The sequence below is a fragment of the Ruditapes philippinarum genome, unplaced genomic scaffold (assembly GCF_026571515.1).
Source record: "Ruditapes philippinarum isolate M1 unplaced genomic scaffold, ASM2657151v2 ctg2458_1_1_1_1, whole genome shotgun sequence".
In the NCBI taxonomy this organism is placed as follows: domain Eukaryota; kingdom Metazoa; phylum Mollusca; class Bivalvia; order Venerida; family Veneridae; genus Ruditapes; species Ruditapes philippinarum.
In genome coordinates, this window is record NW_026862651.1 from 38,456 (window position 1) to 61,689 (window position 23,234).

At 29.9% G+C, this 23,234-nt stretch overlaps 1 protein-coding gene across 11 annotated transcripts in view; it reads right to left on the reverse strand.

Moving 5' to 3' along the window:
* Positions 1-533: 533 nt before the first annotated feature.
* The window catches only part of LOC132719719 (prostaglandin E2 receptor EP2 subtype-like), a 50,415-nt gene continuing 27,714 nt past the window's right edge, over positions 534-23,234 (reverse strand). For 6 of the 11 annotated variants that reach the window (XM_060703565.1, XM_060703562.1, XM_060703568.1 and 3 more), the window contains exons 2-3: positions 2,904-3,849; positions 534-1,459 (exon numbers count right to left, since the gene is read on the reverse strand). In XM_060703565.1, coding sequence (XP_060559548.1) covers positions 902-1,459; positions 2,904-3,833 — 1,488 coding nt within the window. In that variant the 5' untranslated portion in view covers positions 3,834-3,849 and the 3' untranslated portion in view covers positions 534-901. The other 5 variants (XM_060703558.1, XM_060703567.1, XM_060703559.1 and 2 more) reach the window with 5 other exon arrangements.

Here is a 23,234-nt window from a genome sequence, read left to right on the forward strand (position 1 = left end):
AAAAGGCATTTATTTCAAAAATAAAATATATTTCATTAGCATATACTAAGAGGTTAATGTTTTATCAAGAGTATTTTGTAATAATTTGCAAGGTATTATAATAATATATACTAGTACCAAAATAAGAGGTATTTTTCTTCTAAAAGAATGTTCACACACTAACAGTAGAAATGATATTGAAAGAGAGCATTTGTGAATCATTGACTCATCGTGAAATTTTATATTCTTTCAACATAGATTACGGAACAATTTGATGATACGGTGACCACCTTCCATACATGTATTTAATCGGGGTGATGGGAAAGTGGTAGGTGTGTCTTCCTCTCAACCCTTGGATCGTACAAGTTGGTTACAGGTGACAGGTTTTAGTGTATTTCAAATATGTACAAGCTTTCTTCACAATCGCACCTAAATAAATAATATGTTAACTTATATAATAATACACACTAAGTAAGTATCATTATTTGTTGAATATAAAACATTGTAGCATGAAATTATATTACTTAAATAATAAATATATACAAACAAATAAACACTGATATGATTTCATTCTATTTACTTGTAAAACGACAATATAATTATGTAAAATGTAACGAGAGTCGGAAAATAATAATAATAATATCAGTGAATGCTTAAATCAAGTCATAAGAGTTTCTACGTTATTTTCACGCATACAGAAAGATACGTTTAATTTGCAGTTATCACATAAGAAAAATTGTAGAAGAAAAATGGTATCTTCATTCATCCAGACATGGCAATTAAACAACAATGCCCTAGATAGAAAAAATGTAAAGTACAGCACATTTTAAATCCTTTAGTGTTGTTCAACTTTAATCTGTGAATTGCCTGCAACTCATCCATTATAACATGTAAGAATAAACAAAAGGAATGATTAAAATTCCTAGTTTCTGGAAATTCTCGCTGGTAGGCTTGTCTTTCTGGTGTTTATAACAGAATTGCTATTCTCATGCTTCACCGTTCCATTACAACTTTCGTACGAGTGCTGTTTTTGATAGGTCAGACCGGAATCTGAATATCTTGAACGTTTCCGCTCTTGTTTCAAATAATGTCTTTCCATATCGGAATCTGACTCCACACTACTCGCGGAACTGCTCGTATCTAAACACGAGCTGCACTTATCAAGTTCTTTCACATGGTTACACGATTGATCAATTGCCCTAAGTTCATGACCCTCTCTGTCATCACGTTCATGTAAAGATCCTTTCTGGATTTGATTCTGACTATAGTTTGTTATGTACCGGCTGCTCTTCTTAGGTGAGAAGTTGTTTTCTTTCGAAAAAAGGTTTTTAATGAATCTGAAAGCTTTGACAATTACGGACTTTCTGAGAAGAATGTAAAGCCATGGGTCAAGTATGACATTTATACTGGCCAGACGAACTCCAATAAGGTCAGCAGGATAGTTGATTCTCCCAGTTACCTGATTTATGAGAATGTGGATCTGAAAAAAAAATAAAAACTATAAACTCTCTAATTAATATTCTGAATTAATTCATTTAATTCATTAAAATGATAACAATTATATGCTCTACATAAGGTAACACCATTGCAAACATTTTTTCTTTGAGGATTTTCTTTTGAACATTTCACACGATTATTGTAAAGAAAAATAAACCTTTATTCTTATCAAACTTAATTACAGAAGCCTACTCTAAAAATACTAATACTATCTTCGGAATTTACGATAACATTCATAGCATAATAATATATAAGCTACCAACCTGTCTTGTTATATGACATTTCACATTAAAACATAACTTAAATACAGTATAAGTACGAAATGATTTAAAACAACATTCCTATCTGTAAGGAACTGCAATTAAAGGCGTAAACCTTGACATTTCAATGATATATTCAATCAAATACTTGAACTTAATATAAACAATTATTTCTGTTTTATTAAGGTATAATAATAACACGCTTTAGAGCTTTTTCATTACTTTAGGTAATAGTGATTAGCTGCATACGGATGAATGGACCACTTGTTCCATCGACCAGAGTTTTATCAAAACAAAATTGCTAAATCAATAAAAACTGTCATTCACAGTAATGAGATTATCTTTTTAATGAGGACACTGATAAGCTGTATGACGTGAAAAAAAGATAATGTCTGCCAATCGATGGAATAAGAAATAAACCTCCAATATCTGTCAAATATTATTACTTGATTTTAGATTGGGTAAATGAGCTGTACTGTTTTAAAAAGTAAAGAAATCATTACAATGAAGATAATATCGCTTGCAGGTTTGAAGTATTTTTTTTTATTTTCGTGCTCAATATAGAAACGTTTTCTTCGGTGAATCTATGATAAATGTAAGACATAAAAAGAGGTCTTGGTCTGTCTAATTCAAATTTTCGATCACGCAAATGACATCAAGTGCTACATGTAACTATATGTTATGCATGTGTATATGCAATTAAAAAAGAAACTAAGAAGCGCACTTAAACTACCATTCTAAGAAATAACACATTATTAAAGAATATTAACTAGAGTAAAGAATATTAACTAGAGTAAAGAATTTTAACTACATTTATTCATGTAAAACGTATTCATAATAAGTTCTAATAATGTCGCCAAATTTTAGATAATAAAATAGTTTTTTTGTTGTTTTGCAAAGATTGTTTAAAAAACCAGCCAGTAAAGCAACGCACGAAAATTGAATTCTGTTTCAATTTTTGTTGAGAACTGATAAAAACATATTGAACTACATTTAGCACAGAAGTACATTTTCTGACGTCATTTGGTTTATTGACATCACAATTTACGTCATACGCATTTTAGCATTCTTTTTTTATGCTCTGCATATATTGTGTAATAATAATATTAATTGTCCTATCTTTTTGATAGGGGAACGGTTTGAAGCGTGTTAGAAAGATACACTTACATTAAGTGGAAACCAGCACGTTGTAAAGACTATAGTTATTGCAAACAGGAACCAGATCATTTGGGTTTCCTCCTCGACTTTTAGTTTTGATTTTCTATGATTCCCATTACGCCTCTCAGTTGACGGTGAACTTGTTAATTTTCTCTTTTTCATCTGTACTAACGTTATCATAACACACGAGTTTCCTATGATAATAACTGATATTATTATAACGTTGATAAAAGCATAAGTATATGCGTAAGCTTCATCACTGACACTCTCCCTATGGAAATTAAGAAAGCACCAAGAGCCCGGAAACTGGTGCGCATAACTTCCGAATCCAATGAAAGGCATGCAGCAGAATATCAACACAAAAGCCCAACATGACAGAATAATTCCTACCACTCTCTTTTTAGTCACTGATCTTTCATAATAATACGGGAAACGAAGTGCAGTGACACGTTCTATTGACAGGCAGCAGACGAGTAATGGAGTAATCATACCAAAACAAACCATGAAATATCCGTGATATTTACACAATGGATCGCCTCCAACCCATTTGAGATTATTTGCGTACACAATAATTGCAATTGGTCCAGTCATTAATTGACCGAGAAGGTCTGTTCCTGCTAGTCCACAAAGCAGAACATAAAACATTGTCTTCTTCATTTCTCTTCGCGCTGTGTATAGAACAACAAGGGCCACAAAGTTTCCTAAAATTCCTGCAGAATTCATGAGGATCGGCGTAGACAGACTGATGCCCAGTCCTTTTTTATTGCACATGGACGTGTTTTGAGACGCCTCGTCACAAAGAGAGTTCACTGAATTGTCTTTCATCGTGGGTATGAATGTCAAATTCACGGAAGTACCGTTTGTAGAAAAATTTGTGAAACTTTCGCCGTTCAGGACATCTATATAGATGGAGGTGTTAGCAACCTCTAAGCCAGTCATAATGATATTTTATGACCTGAAAATACAAAAATCACAAATCATTAAACAGTCATTCATGCGTTGAATTGAGAAGACTGCAGTTTTGAACAAATAAGCGGTTTTTTAAAGTAAAACACCATTTTTATGGTCTGCAGTGCTAGGGTGAGTGGACGGTAGCTTGCAGATATACCAATGCCGTTTCCTTTACAGGCTTAAACAAATCGAGCCTGTAGCATTTTCAATGTTTCCTCATTGAGTGATCTTAAATGTTTTCTTTTTTTACTATTTATTTATTTTATTAGGGAAATCATCAGAAGATTTGTTTATATAGCAGCAGCTGCTTTTTTGGAATATTATATATCAAGAAAAAAAGCGCGAAGCCGATAATATCGTTAAAACTGGTAAAATAGTCCAGTATATGTTATCAGATATGTTGATAAAATTATCTCAAATAACAACATATTGTAGCTAATATTTTTACGATTTTAACCCAATCTAGGAAAAAAACACATTTGATTACTCGTAGAAGATATCATATCATTTAAATGTGAGAATGAAGACAATACATTGAAAACTGTTTAAATTTTATAGACTAGTAAATAAAATTGCATTCAACCATTTATAATTTAAAAAAGACAACAACTATTGAAACATCATGCTTTAAGATAATTTGTTTATATCATTTTACCTACGTTTATCCTATATCGTAAACAGATACTAAACAGAAATCGTATCTTCCTTCAAGCTCCAATATTCCACCAAAAAAACTTGCATCTGCTGTCTACACATTTACTTATCAACGGAATGAAAACTAATTAAGTTCACGAATATACAAATGTCGTTTTCGCCATGAATGGAATGTCATGAATTTATATGTATAGGAAATATTAGTCCGACATGAGAAGTGTAAACACAATCACTGAAATACAGGTTGAACATAATATATCCAAACGGAGGTTTCACGTTGAAAAAAATACTCTGTCTTTACTAAAGAAGATTCCTTTATGTTTCTTTTCGCGTTGAAAAATATACTGTCTTAATAAAGAAGACTCCTTTATGTTTCTATCTTTAACCATAGTTGTAACAAATAAATGTCATTAAATTCCATTACTTCTGACATTGATGGCGGACACATGTACACACTCCTGAGTTATTGTAAACGCCTTAAAGATAACGCATTTAGCCGTTATAATTGCAGACCCCACATAAAGATACTTTCATTTTTTATTTGAAATAAATGTCCGTGTTTACCGCTGTACCTTTGGCAAATGTTCACTTTTTCTTGTAATATAATATTTATTTAGAAATTATGGCATATATTAGTATATTAATTTCCGCATATATTTTAACATTATTACCGTTTTTTTCTCATACATTTATACTCTGTTTCTTTCTACAAGTTCTATTTACACTGTTCTTTTTCCTCATAGCACAACAATTTTCCATTCATTATAAATTTCTGAAACGTCCTTTGTAATTGCATGTAAATTAATATCCGCATACATATTTCTGTTTCAGTGACATTTTATTTGCTTTCTTCTACAAATTGAATTATTCGGTCATAAATGCTTGCAACTTGTATATTAGTTAAGTGTAAAAAAAGTCCATTAAGCTATAGGTAATAAGTAGTATCCTAGCAGGCCTAAATTGATTGGCTTTTGATCTTGTTTACATCTGATCTTTGGACATCAATGGAATAACTGACCGCTTGGGTTTTAATTTATTGCCCGTTTTATCGCATTTCCTTCTTTCATTTTCAATGACATTGCGCATTAAATTAGCGTATCTATTCATCAGAAGGCATGTCTTAAAGACCCCTTGACGTTTAGGCTGACATACTTTTAATAGTGTACTATCTTTATTAAACTTAATGTATTTAATAGTTTATGAACCTTGATCGAAGCATGGATTAACGTTTATCACTATGTAAATTAATGTACTTTATAAAATTCCCTGGACGGCTTAAGATATCAATACATTCTGGCTACATAATTAAAGGCCCATTATACCTCTGAAATTATGCTAAACGTTACTTATTGGTCAATTAGCTGAACCATCTTTTTCATCTGTTTCTGTTTTGCAATAAGTACAGTTATTTTGATTGGAAGTCAAAATACTAATTTGTTAAAATTTTGGTACTTTTATGACAATGATTGTTACATTTATTGCTATTTTCTTCAGGTAACAAGCTACTAACATGCTCTAAATCCATTATTTATACATTATAAATTCCATGCGAACCCTTTCTAAAGAAGAAAAAATATTTTGGTTCTGCGGCATTATGTGCCTTTAACGAAAACTAAAGCAGTTATTATTCTAAACAATTATACTAATGAGGATCTTTAATTACAACAATCTTAATAACAATAGTGGTCAAATAATTTAGCAGAATAAACCTCAAAGCATTGCATTTTTCTACTTTTCATTACTTTTTATTTATTTATTTATTTATTTATTTATTTATTTATTCATATTTACTAATGTTAATGTTAGTAGCTTTCTGAGTATTAAACATTAATATTTTGAGCTCTTTTGGGACAGAAAAGTCAATTTTCATATGAAACTGAATTTGAGAGACTTTAACCTGTACCGGAAAAAACAAATAGCTTTTCCGCCATAAATAATAACTAAAATGGACATTTTGTGATTTTTGTACATTACAATCTTTAAGTAAAGATGTAAACGAGAAGAGAAAAAATGAATATTAAATAAAACAAAAATGGAAGTTTTATTTAATTTAAAAATATATAATAATTTCATTAAACATAAAAACAAACGCATTTTTTTTGGCTTTCGATATTTTGTCTTCTACATAACAATTGACTTTTGTGTTTTGTTATTTTTGTTATTGTTTAAAACGTATATATGAAATACTTACAAATACCTCAATTCATTATACATTATAGCATGTTTATTCCTTGTAATTTAGCAACGATTAAATCCTGTTATATATACACTTTCACTACTACTGAATGTGATGGGTCAGACCACCTCATTAGTACGATTGAGGAAGTAGTAAATGCCTTCATGAATCTTAATCCATTACACTACAAAACTCATAAAACAAGACAACGTAAAATCTTGTAAACAAAAAGTTCACCTAGTGCCTGCGAATAAAGTTCATCTTTTGTTATGTAATCATTCAGACCTCAACTATTCGCTAAAATAATTAATTTACAATCAAGCGTTTCCCTCCCTCTAATTACTCTGCTGAAATCTTTAAGACAGAGAAAGATAAAATTAGAACACTCTGGTACGATTGTTCAAAGGTCAACACTAAGTTATGAGAAAATCCCCACATGTACGGTTATTTTAAATTTATTATTAAAACGATGATTAAAAGCATTGTGAATATATTTCTTCCCATACATCCTTTCGTTGGTATATATTAGTTTAAAGAAAAATTATTTAATTTCCTTTATGAAACAAATATCACAATAACTTACTGAATCATTTATTTACAAAGCAACAGCTGTGTGACCTAGCAACGACTTTTAATCTGAAATAGGGAAATTACAGAACGGCTCCAAGACTATTTCAGAAGACGGTGTAATTGGAATGTACGGAGAAATTCATTCTGACAGTTTTAAATCCCTATCCAATGTTTACTGAATGTAACGTGGCATTTCTGCAATATTTGAAGATTTAACGTTGTTAAAGATTGTTCCTAATTGACGTAAACAGCATTTATGTGATAACTCTTAAAAATAACAAGGAAAATTTTCTGAGCACTGGCAATCTATTAGTACAAGTTAACCAGTACACCTTTAGATAGCTGTTGTACAAAACTTGAAAATTTGATACAAGTTTTTTGTGTTTGTTTTAATAAGAAAATAACCGAAGCTGTATTATATTTTTAAAGGTTCCATTTAGTGTCTTGTACGTTATAGAGAATATAATCGAACGCATTTTCTTTCATTTCAATGACATTGTATTTTATGTAGAAACATCTCTTTCTTAAGGTTTTTACATAACGTACATGTACAGCTTTCAATTAAACACTTACAAATATGACCTATTCACTTTTATGTATACTAGAACAATCGCTAGCCCTATACTAGTATTGTTTTATTTTATTCAAAGAATATTGTATAATAATGAATACTTAGATTCATAAATTAATAAATTTTTAGATGATCTATTAGCAGTTACATGAAATAGGAAAACTCACGTAATGTATGATGATTTATTTTTACTTATAGCCTCACATGATTTGTGAATCAGAAACGACAAAATTGCATTTTGACACATTGTATAGAGATATTTTGCCTCGTCCGAGGATTCCCTGAATTACAAATAAAAAAACCCTACATATTGAGCTAAGCGGGAGGACACATTCCGTTTTATTACTTCTGGCAATGATAAAACCACTGATATTAAATACTCACATTCATAATTAATAAATTGTTTATATTCGTTATAAAGGTTATGACGAAATTAAATATTTATATTGTTGCTGAACACTAAAAAAACGAGAGACTAGAGTCTAAAGATAGTGTTTCAATAGCAGATATCAAAACTTTAGAGTTAAAAGCATCTCTTTTTCTTCGTCAATAAAATCAGATCACACATCTCCATTACATAGGCTGTAATCTTTTTGTGTCTAAGCTTGAAATAGATTCTTCAAAGTAGAAGTTGTTTGGCAATAACAACCATAAAGACAAATTACAAGAACTATAAAACATAATTTAGCATTGATATTTCTGCATACTAAAACGTTTAATATGTTTTATATTCTCATCTACCGCCAACAGTATGAGTGTTGGTAATATGCTGTTGGTTTTTTTTTGCAAATCCTTCTATTTATCCTGAATTCATCAAATGGTTACAGGGATGCTGTAATATTTTTGTTATCTAATTAATGAATTGCTTTTCTTCAGTGACATGCAATGCGTGTATTCAAAGCAATTATAATGAATTATTCACCGTTAGTGACAAAATGAGATTTTATTTTCCTGCTTAATATATTTTTATGCACTCGTCTGAACGAAGATTTTAGAGCTCCTTCGAGTCGATATTAAAAAGCTTTTCTCTTTATAAATATTCATACTGGTTTATGAAATTACATATCAATTTCATCTTATAGACAAATGTCTGTGTGGTTGCAAAGAAGATTTAGAAACAGAAGCATAAATATGTGAAAACATCTCCTCAACATTGTCATTTCTGCGAAAAAAGCACCTCTAGCGCAAATCATTTTATAAGAGAACATAATATGTAAAAAATAGTCATGTAGGAACAAATTACCAGTTTTAAAATGTTAAAGGTGATAACGTACATTATTCAAAATGTGCATATATAATACAACGGTTATGCTTACCGGCATATTTATATACGTCCGAAATCTTGCAATAAAAACGCAATAATAAAACGGATACAATAAATCACTTAGATACACAGGAGCAATATATCGCGATTTCGCAAAACACACACACTTTTTCTCACTTTAACCCAAGAGAACCACTTACTCAATGTTTAAATAAAAGTACAAAGTTCAGATCAAGATCTGTTTTAAGATATACATACCTAATTTACAGAGAGATACAGGTATTTGATTGTAACAAAATATAAAAAACACTTATTTCAACCTTATCCTGTCAAGGCGGTGAATACAGGTTTAGATCAAAGATTCTACGATATGATATTAGCATGATATTAGAAAAGTCGAGGTTAATTCGGTGTCATGCTGTATAACTGTTTATGGCAATTTTAGGTGTTATAATTGATCGGAATAATAAAACAACAACAAAGAAATTAGATTGATTAATCTGCTGATTCTATTAAATATCAATAACTATATTCTTATACGAAGTATATATGGAAAAAAAATGTGAAAAGTATAGCTCCCCGAAAGTGATTTATGTTTTATTTACGTAGGCAAAAAATTAATAATTGCAATACTTAATGAAAGAAATAGATTTTTAATTAAAAACAAAAGAATAAAAGCTGTTTGTACGTAATTAGATGTATACAAGATAAATGGGTGACATGTGTTAACATAAAAATTATGTACAACCATCATTTGTTACATTACACTGCACAGTACTGACATTCAACTTGTCAGTGTTCTTCTAATATTATTCTGATCCTTAAGATTATTGTTTCCAAAAAATTTAATGCTAAAACCCCATGTGACATTGAAAAAAAAACAATTAAGAAACAATTGGTTGCAAATTTGCAGGTGTTATATATCTATTCAAATAAAACAATGGAAAATGCAAATTTTTCACGCACTGATAAGCATCGGTGGCTTCAGCAGATCAATTTTAATGCAGATCGAATCCAATAAGCGAACAGTCAATGCTCTCCCTATTTAGCTAAGCTGATTGACAAATTTTGTTGTATCAATTCTGGCAATGGCAGAGACACTTTAAGTACAGGTATGAGTTCAAAAAGACTATTGAAAGTTCATTTTCAGTTACAAATATATAAAAAAACAAATGTATATGTCCAAATCTTAAAGTATTTATTTGCGTTAAAGTTAATTACCTATCACGACATTCTGCTTATATTACATTGGCTATTGTAAAAACTTTTTAACGATAAATAATTTAGAAATGGTTTTGTTAAAGATTCTCATTTCACACAACTTATGTTTGAAGCTATAAAGTCTGTAAACAATTTTATTTATTATAACAATCCCCATTGCAATTTGTTAATTACATTATTCAACTTTGGGATGTATAATCATTTAATCTAACAAGTGAAAAGAGGGGATATGTACTTTTACAAAAAACGGGTTTTTTTTTTACCCTTTTGGGGCCCTGGGGGGTTTTGGGGTTAATGTTAATAAAATTTCAAAAAAATGTGTTTTGATATTTGGGTTTAAAAATTTAGAAAAAGTGCCCTTAAACCATAGTAAAATAAATTTAGGGTGAGAATATATCAAGGCAATTAAATAACCCCTTTCAATTTTTAGGTATAAATCCCCCTTAAAACCTAACAGCGGGAAAAAAAATTTTCCCACATAAAACAGAACATGTTGTATTTACAAACCCCAAATTTTCTTAAATTCACCCCGCGAAAATTTTCCCAGAAAGCGAGCGGGAAAAATTTCCCTAACATTTTAAATTCCAATATAAAGCATTTCCCTTATTAAAAAATTATCGGGTTTTAAATGTTGAACAATCCCTTAAAGCCGGGGGCTAGAAGGCGTGGAGGGGAGCGAATTTCCCCTTTCCCCGCCAAAAAAGGCTAAAATCAAATTGAACCTTTTTGTCGTTTTGGACGTCTTTTATGGACCCCGTTTTTCCCTCAAATTTTTATTTCTTTTAAAAAAATCAGTTGATTTTAAAAATTTTAATCAAAAACCAAATCAGTATAAAACCTTGTTATTTGGTTTAAATGATTAAAAAATTGAAAAGTTGAAGAAAAGTCGTTTGTATTTGTTTTAAAAAAAATTTTATTATCTTTTTCCCGGGATCCCCTTTTTTTTATATGGGGTTAAAAAATGACCTTTTTAAAAAGCTGCTTTACCAAAAAAATTTAATTGTTTAAAATTTCCTTTAACTTATTTCACACTTACTTTTATCTTTACCAATTTAGATGTGTTTGTTGAATTAGTATCTTTGAAGGAAGACTTCCATGAAGAAATTTTTCAGTTGTTTATTTTCATAGAATACTGATTAAAATATCTTGAAGATTTTATTAACAAAAATATTCATCCGTGTCTGATTTGGGATTCCTATCATTTCGAATTCAGTGATTTGTGCGATGTAGCAAGTTTTTACAAGTTAACATATTATTAAAAATAAAATGAAATACTTTGCTATGCTTAAAAATACCGTCAACAAAAAAGATATTTTGCTATATCTGTACAACAAATATACAAACGAATAACAAGAATTATACAGATAAAGGTCGTGTTTTCACAAAGTTAACGTGTTCAACCATTTACAAAATGTATTTACATTCTTGTGAAATGTTTATTCCAAGGTATCGCATTTTCAAACAGTTATACAGGTATTTGATTAAAGGAAAACAAAGAAAAGTAATTTTAACATATTCGTTGAAGAGAAGAGTTAATTGCTTAAAAATCAAAGCAAAATCTGCTTTTAGAAACACCTAAAATTATAAAATGTTATTTATACCTTAAAACAGCATGCTTCTTTGTACTAATATGTACGAAGTTTTTTTTAAAGAACGATGATGTTATTGTACAAGTGATTTAACAGAGCCATATGTACTTGATACTTGTGCATTTGTATATAAATATATTGAGAAAAAAAACTTTCTATATCATGCAGAGATAGACCTTGCTCAGTTATGAACGTTGAAGAAAGGTGAAGATTATATGACGATGGTGATGATGTTGTTGTTGATAGTGTTGGGAATCGGGAGACAAACTCATAATCGATTAATCGGAACAATCGGACAGGCTCTCCGATCAATTAATCGGAATAATCGGACTGAATGTTTTCCAGCATTACTAACTAGAAAATAGAAATCATTATAACTTTTATTTAATATAAATTAATGTTTTTATCTAATTGTCTATTTAACTTATTACAAAATACAAATTCTTCAGTCAGGACACAGTTTACATACATGTAATGATCTTCTTATTCATATTCAGAAAAATCATGTGTCCCTGTTGCCAGCATTTACTTATTTAATCAAAAATAAAGTTTTTATTTAAGTGCCTATTTCACAATCGAGCTAAAATAAATATTGTTAAACTAAGGAAAGTTTGAGATTCAGGGTTCCTATTCCTGTGGGAACTATTCATGGTCATATAAATTATAATAAACTAATTACTGCTACCAATAATTGATAAAATGTATCTATGTGATTAATAAATTAATGTAATATGCATGATCAGGAATAAAAATGTAAGTTACCATTTCACATAAAAAAATTTAATTGTTTTATTTCATTTTTTAATAACAGAATCGCTATACCATAAACGGCGTCATGGTAAATATCAGTTTAGAAAGCCTTTTAAATTTACCATTTAACATTGTAAATGGACAGAGTAACGAAGATTTGTTACAGTAAAATACAGTATCAGAATCCGATTTTAATTAATACGGGTCGGGCACCTTTATTTGCATATCCTTTACCACAAAGCTTGCACACAACTTTAGCCATGTCCAAGTTATCACGGGTAGCGGGTCCTTCAATATTCAAAAAATTAACACTAAGCGACAATCGATTCTGTTCGACCACAATCGATGTCGGCGACATTATCAACATACCAATCTATAATCGGATAGCGGCGACAATCGGACCATCACTAGTGATGATGATGAGATGATAAATAAATGCCCCAATTACGCGGGAAAACTTTGGCGAAATATTGTTAATATTGATACAAACATCATACTGACTGCTTTCGCATTCCATGGTAGTTACTCTTACACAGTTGGAATCGGATGTGTTTAGCCTTTGCCACCAGTATAAAACCATGCCATCCTGCACTTCCATACAGTTTGACCAGGTTCTATACGGTTGGCGAACTAACTTCAAACTTTTATCGTGATATCCCGAAAATTCTTTAACGACAGTTCCAAAACTTTAATTGAAAAGGTACATTATTTAATATAGTAAAATAGTATTTAATGTCTAAGGATTACAACCCTAATGTATTGAATGATCAGTCGGAGACATGAATTATCTGACTTATTTGAGGTACGAAAATGTATTAAAAAGATCAATACAACTTGTTCTCAGGTATGCAAGGTAGTACTTATATACTTTTTATAAGTTAGCGGAAAAATAACTTTCACTATAAGTTATCTTCAGGCTAAAAAATACCGCTAAACGTTATGCAAAGCAATGTTTTTCAATTTAAAAAAGTAAAGAGTTAGCAGCTGTGATGAAGTGTTAAATGTATGAAACAAGATAAATGGGTGACATATGTTAACATACGAGAGCTGTACAACCATCATAAATTCCGTTACACTGCAGTACTGACACACTTCTCACTTTGAGAAATACCATATGTCTTGATGCACCTTATTACAGAACTTTGCTATGATGTAACACTAAAACAATATGAATCTTAAATGGTTATATTTTAGGAGTTAGATTATCAAATGATGAAATTTAGAATTAAAAGCTTATATATAATGTAGATTGGTATAGTTACCAGAATTATAAAAATATGGTTGAAGCTAGACTGGCATTCAATTTATAAAGTTTTAGTGTCATTGCATTCTATCCTAAATGATATATAATAATTCCAGAAGTCGCATACAAAATGTAGGTACAATGCACTCATGTTTTGCTATTTCCTTACCCTTTTTATCACAATTTTTAATATAAAAAAACACAAATTCTAAAGTGTCAATACAATTAAATAGTTTGAGGCTGACCATTAATCTTAAACGCCCAAAATTATTCTGCATTAATTCCAAAGAGTGAGATTTAATCACTGTTTTATCTTACAAGGAATTAAAATGTTAAAATGAATTATTTGTTTATAAGTATGCACTATAATCAGTGAGTAGTTTAAGCAATGATGTTATTTTGCAATATTATATATGAGGAAGTCAATCACAAGGTAGGTTTTTCATATCGTATTTATACTTATCTTATTGTTACAATATCCCATTACGATTTATACGAACAAGTAGTAATATAATACGTCTGCCATCTGACTTTTCAACACATTACAAAGGAATCTAAAACTGACAGTGTTTTTTTTTTTTTTTTTTTTTTTTTTTTTTACTTTACTATATAGTCCTTTTCAGAATAAAATTATCTGACCTACTTAATGTAATATTAAGTGAAGAAATAAGCAAAATCAAAAATCTTCTCAGAAGGTCGAATTTAACTAATAACTTGAACAAAAATATTTCGACAAGTTTCTAAAGCAGAAAATGTGTAGAAACACACTAAAACTTCCAAATTTTGCAATGGGCAGATAATATTATTAATCTATTATTCTTGTAAAGCACTAATTTATCTTTCAAGGAAAACACATTCAAATGAAGTTCAGTTTACAAATAAAGCATTATCCTGATTATGAAATCCGTCTACAAGTCTCTACTCGAACAGAAAAAAAAACTGTAAGTTAATAAATGTCGTTTTTTAAGGCATCAACATTTCAACAGTATGGTTTGCAATGACGTAGGTAGTTCATAAAAAATTTCCGGTATGCAGAACCCAATGATCGGTTTCTACTTGGGTGCCTTTTCGTCTACAATGATAAGAAGCCAAACTGCGCACAAATTCATCTTTTTCAACAAGACATTCATCAAAATTAATTTTTCGAGACTATCAGTAAAAAACTTCACACATTCAAGAACTCGCTTTCTGCTTTGTCTTCGGAAAGTTGGTAGTCAGCAAAAACTTTTTAAATGTAAAATTGACATACAACTTCTAGATAAAAAAAACTATTTTACCATCTAATTATTTCTTATTGTGTGTTCTCTCTATACTGGATAAAAAAAAGGCGGGCGTTACTTGGCAGAAAAAATCCAGAAAGTAGAATGTTTTTAAGGAAAAACATGTCGTCTACAAAGAGACATATTTTTACCTCAAACATTTCTTTATTCTTTCTCAGGTAGATAAATATGCTGTCGAATGTGAAGAATTGTCTTTTTATCGTATAATCGTGTTTAAGGCATAATTAATATTTCCTTTTCTGTTCTGGTGTTCAAATATTTTATTTTTTTTTTTTATTTATTAATTTTTTAATATCTTTTGTTTTCTTTTATAACGCTCTTTTATTTGCAAAATTTTAGTAAAAGTATTTGAATGCTATTAATAGGCACCTTATAACTGATTTTAAAAGAGCTATATGTTCGATTATGTATGTATCGGGTTATATGTATACTAATCATAAAATCAAATATACTGTTAATCTGACTATAATGTACATTTATGATGCCGATTATTTGATTCAATGATAATTTTCAAATCTCTATTTTGCATAACCATTCAAATTAAGTCATTCAGGAAAATGTAAAACAAACCAAACAAAAGTTCATTGTAGATAAAGGTTATTTATTTTATATGAATACATGAAGTTCTAATATATAACATTTACGCTACACATAATTTATAACATTTTGTTTTAGTTGTGCTTATGTATGAAAGACGTTCTCTAAGTCTAAAGAAAAAAAATACAATTATTGTGTTTAGATTCATTTAATATATATTTTACAATGTTATAACACATTTTTTTAAACGAAGAAAATTGGTATAACTAATCAGTGTGTTAAAAAAGCCATTTACCTTTCAGTGATATTCCTTTCCCTTTTTTATACTTATAGATCGAAGGTAAGATGTGTTAGATTACAGTATAAAGACAGTATAAAAGGCTAAATTACAAAAATGACATGCGTTACGACAGTAGTTTCTTATAAATGGCAGTAAGTCTAATATCAAAACTAAGATCACTTTGTATGTCGGTACTATGTTATGCAAGCAAAAATAATCCCTTATTTCTGAGAGATATCGGAAGAAAGTTCAAAACAGCAAACTTGTGAGTTATTTGATTGTTCCTAGCTTGAATCGAGTATTTTTCTTCTATTCATCAACCTATCAAGAGTTTCATTACGCTGCAATGATTAAACGCTTACCGTTACGCAAGTGCTGCAAAAAAACTTCGGTATTTAGAAACCAATGGTCCATTAACCTATAATCATTTTCTTGAATGTATGCTATTTGAAGAGGTTCGAAAAGTAAATATACTCGTGATTTTTTTTCAGTATAAATATGTTCAACAAATTCATGTTTGTTGTTATTCTTTTTCGATTAAGCACAAATATATTGCAGTTCATAAATCAGCAAACAAAAAGATATCTTTGCGCATCCGCTAGAAAAAAAAGGATGCAACGTTTCATGTTTTCAAATGCACACGAGTTTTAGATAGTTAATTTTTATATTGACACCTTTACAACATCATTCTAAATAAAACATAACAAAATAGACAGAAAAACAAGCCCTCTTATCAACTTAAACTTTTTCTTCTTTGCATCACGTCCCGAGAATGTTTGTACCAGATTAGATTGTTCAAAATATTTCAACAAAGCATCCTCCCCGATAACAGGAACGTCGGTTTTTGCACCACCTTCCTGGAAGTCAAATAGCAAACACCTGTACTGCATCTACCCATACAGCTAGTTCAGACAACAAAGGTGTCGTCTAAACTGATCATGACATCCACTACTTGTTGTCTGGTCAGAATTTATTTTGATTTCCTTTTTCCCCCAAAAAAGATTTAAGTGTCCCAAAAGAAAAGGGTCAAGTCATTTCCCAAAAATAATTTTGGCGGTAAGGCTTAGATTATGAAATTTACAGTAATAAAAGTTTTTTTAAAAACTAAATATAATTTTAAATTCCCGGAAAAGTTGTCCTCAAAACAACCCTTGGGGGAATCATAAATAGCCCCCTTTTTATTTTTTTAAAAAAATTAATTTTTTAAAATTTTAAAAAATAAAAATTTAAAAATTTTCAAACTTTAAACAGGGGTTTTTTGTATTTTGTACAAATACTTTTATTTGTATGAAAAAATAATGGGGGTTAATATTTAGGGGAAAAAAAATTTTGTTTTTTATTTCAATATTTTGTTATATCAATTTGAAGGGGATGATTTAACTATATTTATATGGTTTTTCCATTAAAAAAAATTGTATGCAAAAGGGTATGATGATGAAAGTTGTAAAAAACTTTGGTGGTACAAACCCGCCCCCCAAAAAATATTTTTTCCTTTCTATTATGCTTTTAACCCCCCCAATTCCTTGGTTCCATTGTTTCGCTTAGCGATCTAAAAATGTGTCCGTTGAGTCTGCAAATCTTACAGATTATAAGACACCGCGTGTAAGCTCTACAGAAATATATCCAAAGCTATATTCGTTTCTTAACAATGTAAACTATTACAATTGTTTCGTTCGATATTAATTGACCAATACGGTGCCTCTTATTTCCAAAATATCAAGAATAAATAATTCAAACTATTAAGTACATATAGGATTTAACCTACTCTTGAGATGTATAGCTATGTTTGTAAAATGAGATATATAATTCATTATGTGGTTGTATTTTCATATCTTGTCATAATTTCAAATTATTTTTAAAATGCAATGTGAATTATATAGCATCAGTGACTTAACTGTAAATGTGGCACACTTGAAATACTTACGTTAAATACCTTAACTGCTCCAGCAATAAATAGTTGCAAGTTTTTAAACCGTTTCATCAAAGTAAATTAATTATTATAAACAATTCAAGCACCCATAACCTTTCAAAAAACAAATCCATGATAATAGAAATACACGCATTACATTCTTACACTTATGCAAACTATAGGAAAATACAGAAGAAAGTGTTACTAACTAATGCATTTCAAAGTAAAAAAAAAATCTTCTCATCCAAGATGTTGTCAAAATATGACGATCACACTTTATACAGAAATCGCTGTATAACATTTCTTCCTTTCTTTTTTTATCGTAATTTAAACCACAATAAAAGAACAACACTAGACCAAATGCACTTCACACTTGATCTCACTTTGTAAGATATTTATATGAAACAACGTCTCTCATTAGTTGTTAATAAAAAGAAAATATCAAACTTTGAAAGATGTTTCATTAATAATTTACTTCATTTCATTAAATTTATTGTCAAGACAGAAAACAAAAACAAAATAAAACGTAAACAATACAATAAATCTTGTGAATTTTCACATTAATTAAAGGATCATTCGTGGTCTATGCTTGGCAGACATATTTTGGGCAATTTTATCTTATAGACTTTAACAGTCTTGGCAAGAAGAAAAATATAATGTCGAAACTGCACAAGTGCTTCCAAGACAATTTTCAAAAACCATCAACATATCATCGCAAATTTAACAATGCGATGATTAACGACTTCCTAGACGCATTGGTTTCCAGATTCCATTTTTTCTTCGTAGGTCGAACTGGATAAAAGATCAAACTTGCAGCTTTGTCTACGTATATCAAAACGTTCAGCAAAGCTATATAAGCTTACAGCTCTTTTACATTACACTCCACAAAACTTTGAATAATGAACACTTAAAAAAACGATAGCGCCTGTTAAACGAAATCAACGTTATACATAATGATTATAGTTATAATTAGGATAAGTTGAATATCAGTAAGTGACCAAAACTATAGTTGCATTGTGTTGTTTTTAGAACAAATACTGTATTTAAGATATCAAATCATATATTAATATGATTTGCTATTAAATGTCTCGCATTCAGTTTTCCTATCATTCTAAGTCCTAATGAAAATATGATTATAATGATGATTTTTTATCAACTATCAAATAATGCAGCACAAATCTAGAAATGCAACACAATAATATATTTTAAAATCTTCTGCAAAGAAACGATTAATTGAGTATAACATTGGAATAGACGCATCTTAAATGTCCGCTTTTTTGACAATAAGTAATTGGGATGAATATGTTGTTCAATAAAAGATATTGTGTATGTATTTGTTTAATGTCCTTCAAAGTTTAAAGTCTGTTGAGTTGAGATTTAAAATAAAAGTGCTATTTTTTAACAAAATGTATATTAAACACGTCAATATTGTCAGTTAACGGACTGACTTTTAACCCAGGTGATATCCTTCTATATCTTAAAACAGTCAATACAAATGTTCTTGTAGGGAGATAAGGACAAAAACTCAAAAGGTGTTTAGCAGAAGTTTATCAACCGCAAACATTTTGTTTATCTTATTCCATATATCAAATTTACATTAGTGTACAGTTTTGACAAATTATCTTAGATATAGATTAAATGCGTCATGATTCAGCATGTGTGTGAAATAAAAATTACTGAGATTACTCAGACTGTGATTTTAACAAACAGATAATGTTATTATATCGTCTGTTGTAATTTTGAGCCAAGTCAGTTCGAGAGAAAAAGATAAGAATTTTGTTCTGCAGACAAAATAAAATTAATTTTGAGAAATGGAGCACAAATGACGAAATAGAAGTTATGATAATTTAAGCGTATCGCCATTATGCTCTAAATAAGAATTATGTTTATGGACAAACCTCTGCGTTACGCATGTTATTATATCATAAGATAATGAGGTAATGACAAATATGTACATATACACATGCTCTATTGTATTTTAAGCACTTATATTCTTACATACATATCTAAACTTGCGTCACATAGATTTCTACTAGAAATATAAATACATTTGTATTTATTAATTGAGGAAATGAAAGCAAAGTGAACCATTTCACTTACTGAGCTACAATCAAGCTTTTTGTTTTACTAGAACAAGTACATTATTTATAATACATAATGTTAAGTAAACAAACGATACTCGTCTTTGTCCTTTAATTATGAAAACTTCGGGTCTTACAATGGCCAATAACCTTTGAGTAAATAGTTTCCACTAATATTCATTTGTATATTAAAATGTTTCTATAGAAAAACAAAGAGAAAAAGCAAAAGCAATAGTAATATAAGCTGTAGGAACAATTCACCCAGGTACCCACTTTGATCGAGGTTTTCTTAAGATAAAATAGATGTGCTTCAACGAGACAAACAAGAAACATATACTTCACATCAACTCTTCCTAGATAAATTGAGAGAATAATAAAACTGCAGAACAAACCTTAATTGAATTTTACAAATTGAGAATGTGAAAAGTTTACAGCTGTTAGAGGTGTAAATTTAAACAAGATAGCATACGAGAAATAAACAGCCTTTATAAATTCCGCTACACTGACACCTTATATTCCATTTTGAGAAATAATATCGGTCTTGTAACAAGGTCTACCCATTTGTGTTGTATTTTTTTCTAAAATATCCTCTTATTTTTTGTGCCATTGGGCGTAAAATTAATTTACATTTTTAATCAGTTCTTTTTATATATTTAAAACGTAAACAATCCTGAAACTAGAAGAAGAATTATAGTATTAAATGAAGCTATGTACTACCAGAAGTTACTTCAATGCGAAGAAAGAGAACGGATTCTTATAAAGACTGTTTGTTAATAAATAAATACTCCTGGAGTATATTGCAATAACTTGAAAATATGTATAACCAAAGCCGATGATTTACCATTATATCAATATCACTAGCGTTACTGATCGTTCTCTATAGAATTAAACCATGCGTTTTTATGACTCATATTGTTTTATTATTCAATTAATGAATATAATCGTATTGGCTTGCATTGCACTCTTACTTATTTGTTTTAGTGATGTACTGATACATTATTTAGCAGTTTTCTAACTAAAAAATCAATTTATTCCATGGTTGTTTGTAACAACATAAAAAGGGAAATTCATAGAATGCGTAAACATTTACATATCATTGATTCCATTTTCTAATTATCAACTTATCTAATCAAAATATTTTTCAGAGAAGATATATATTTTAGTAACGAGTTAATAGTTTTGAGTTGATACAGAATTTAATTTTAGTTTGATTGTGTAGGAAGATTTAACCTCATAGGCATATCACACTCACGAGCCAATTAGTACTGAGCAATAAGTGTAACGTTTCTTGTTCAAGGAAGCAACGGCGTGCTGGCCCTCAGGTAAGGTCTCTAGTTTGTTAACCAGTCAGCCGGGCCATCACTTAGAATAACTAATAATTTTTTGTTATGACAGTCTGCTAAGATGTTACAATGATACCATTTAATTGTATTTCTAAACTTTGTAGGATTGATCACTTTCGTCGATAATTGGTAATTACTGTTTTATAATGCCTACGTCACATTACAAGCGGGGACCGGCCGATAATTTGAGATCGGAGAGAAACGTTTCAATCATGTCCGGGTAGAAGTTCGCGGTCATTCTCACTCTGTGGTCCATTAGGTATTCGGGCGGTTTCCGAAGGGTACTCGCCCGGTCACCCGGTGAAAACCCTTAACATTTTCTTTCGTTCAGACATCGGTACCCCATCGTAAACCTAACAGGAGTGTAATGTGACGCAGGCTTTAGTTATTCAGGTGAGCAGATTGCGTTGACCGACAGCCGAAATATAAAAATGTGTTAAAATCGGCGTTACAACCAATCAAATAAACATCATTTAACGTGAAGGACTATATGGTCTTAAAACACTAACTTAAAAAGAAATAATGAAATAACTCGACCTTATGAAAGAACAGGAAAATTACAAGATACAAAAAGAAATAAACACGAACACTAGAAGATGCCAAAACGAAATAACACCAACATCAAAAGATACTAAATAAAATAATATGAATTTAACAAGATACCAAAATGAAATGGTACGAGCTTTACAAGATACCAAATGCAAAAAGACAAACTTTACAGTCAAGATACAAAATGAAATATCACATACTTTTCAAGATATCAAATGAAATTATTAAACATTACGAGATACTAAATGAAATAATGTCAGCCTTAGAGGCTATCAAATTTAATCATACGTATTTTAAACACAAACATTACAAGATAAGAATGAAATATCACGACCATTATAAGATTCAAAATATTACATAAGGAGAACCTTATATTAATATGTTTGCGCTGACCGTTTGTTGATTGTATGCTTTGGCAATTTTGAGTGGTATGTCCAACAGATTATCTTTCGTTTGTTTGCTATAATTTGGCAGTCATACAAAACCCTTGATATGGTTAATTGTAGATATATCCCCACATACAAGATGAAATACGATAAAGATATTTGAGCTGAGTATTACCTCTCTTAACCTTCAAAATTAGACACAAAATGATATAACCCCTCTAAATATAATCAGTGAATGCTAAACCATAATTACGAAGAATAATCTTTTTATTGCTGACATATTGTATAACATGAATGATAACAATAATATATTCAACTATAACTCATGTATATTTTATAGTTAAAAATTGGCGGTTGTTGGTATACCCTACCCTTGCGCCGCCCTAGTTCCCTCCAGTTATCGGTTGCCTTTTATTGTTGGCCTGTGTATAGTGAACGACGCACCCTCATGACGTTCTTTCTATTTTTTCTGTTCTTTTGTTAGATATCTATTAAACTTTAAGCTTTAAGACCACATTAAATGTATGTCTGTACTTCGTTCTGTTCACAAATAATAAACTTCAAAGTATTATCTACATCTATCATTGAAACTTCCGCTTGTTAAATGGAAACCTCGTGTTTGAAGTTGTTTCAAAACGCGCATCTTTTTCATGTAAAAAGTACGTTGGTGAAGATATTTTCAATACCAATTAAACGGCTGATAACTGATCTTTTGAACCAATACGGAACCGATCTAAACAAAAACTAACCAGAGTAACAAAGTCTGATAAGAACGTAACTTATCTATCTGTTTTGCATCATGTCCAGAGATTAAGTTACAGACTTCATGTATTATATTTATCATTCTTTGAATTTTTAAATTTCATATATATACTGTGCAAATACATTTTTAGAATAACCAAAGTAGAATCGTTACCAAAGTGCTTAAATTGAAAGAAAAACGTGTTAAGATTTCTGAATAAATGGATGGCACATGCTAAAACAAC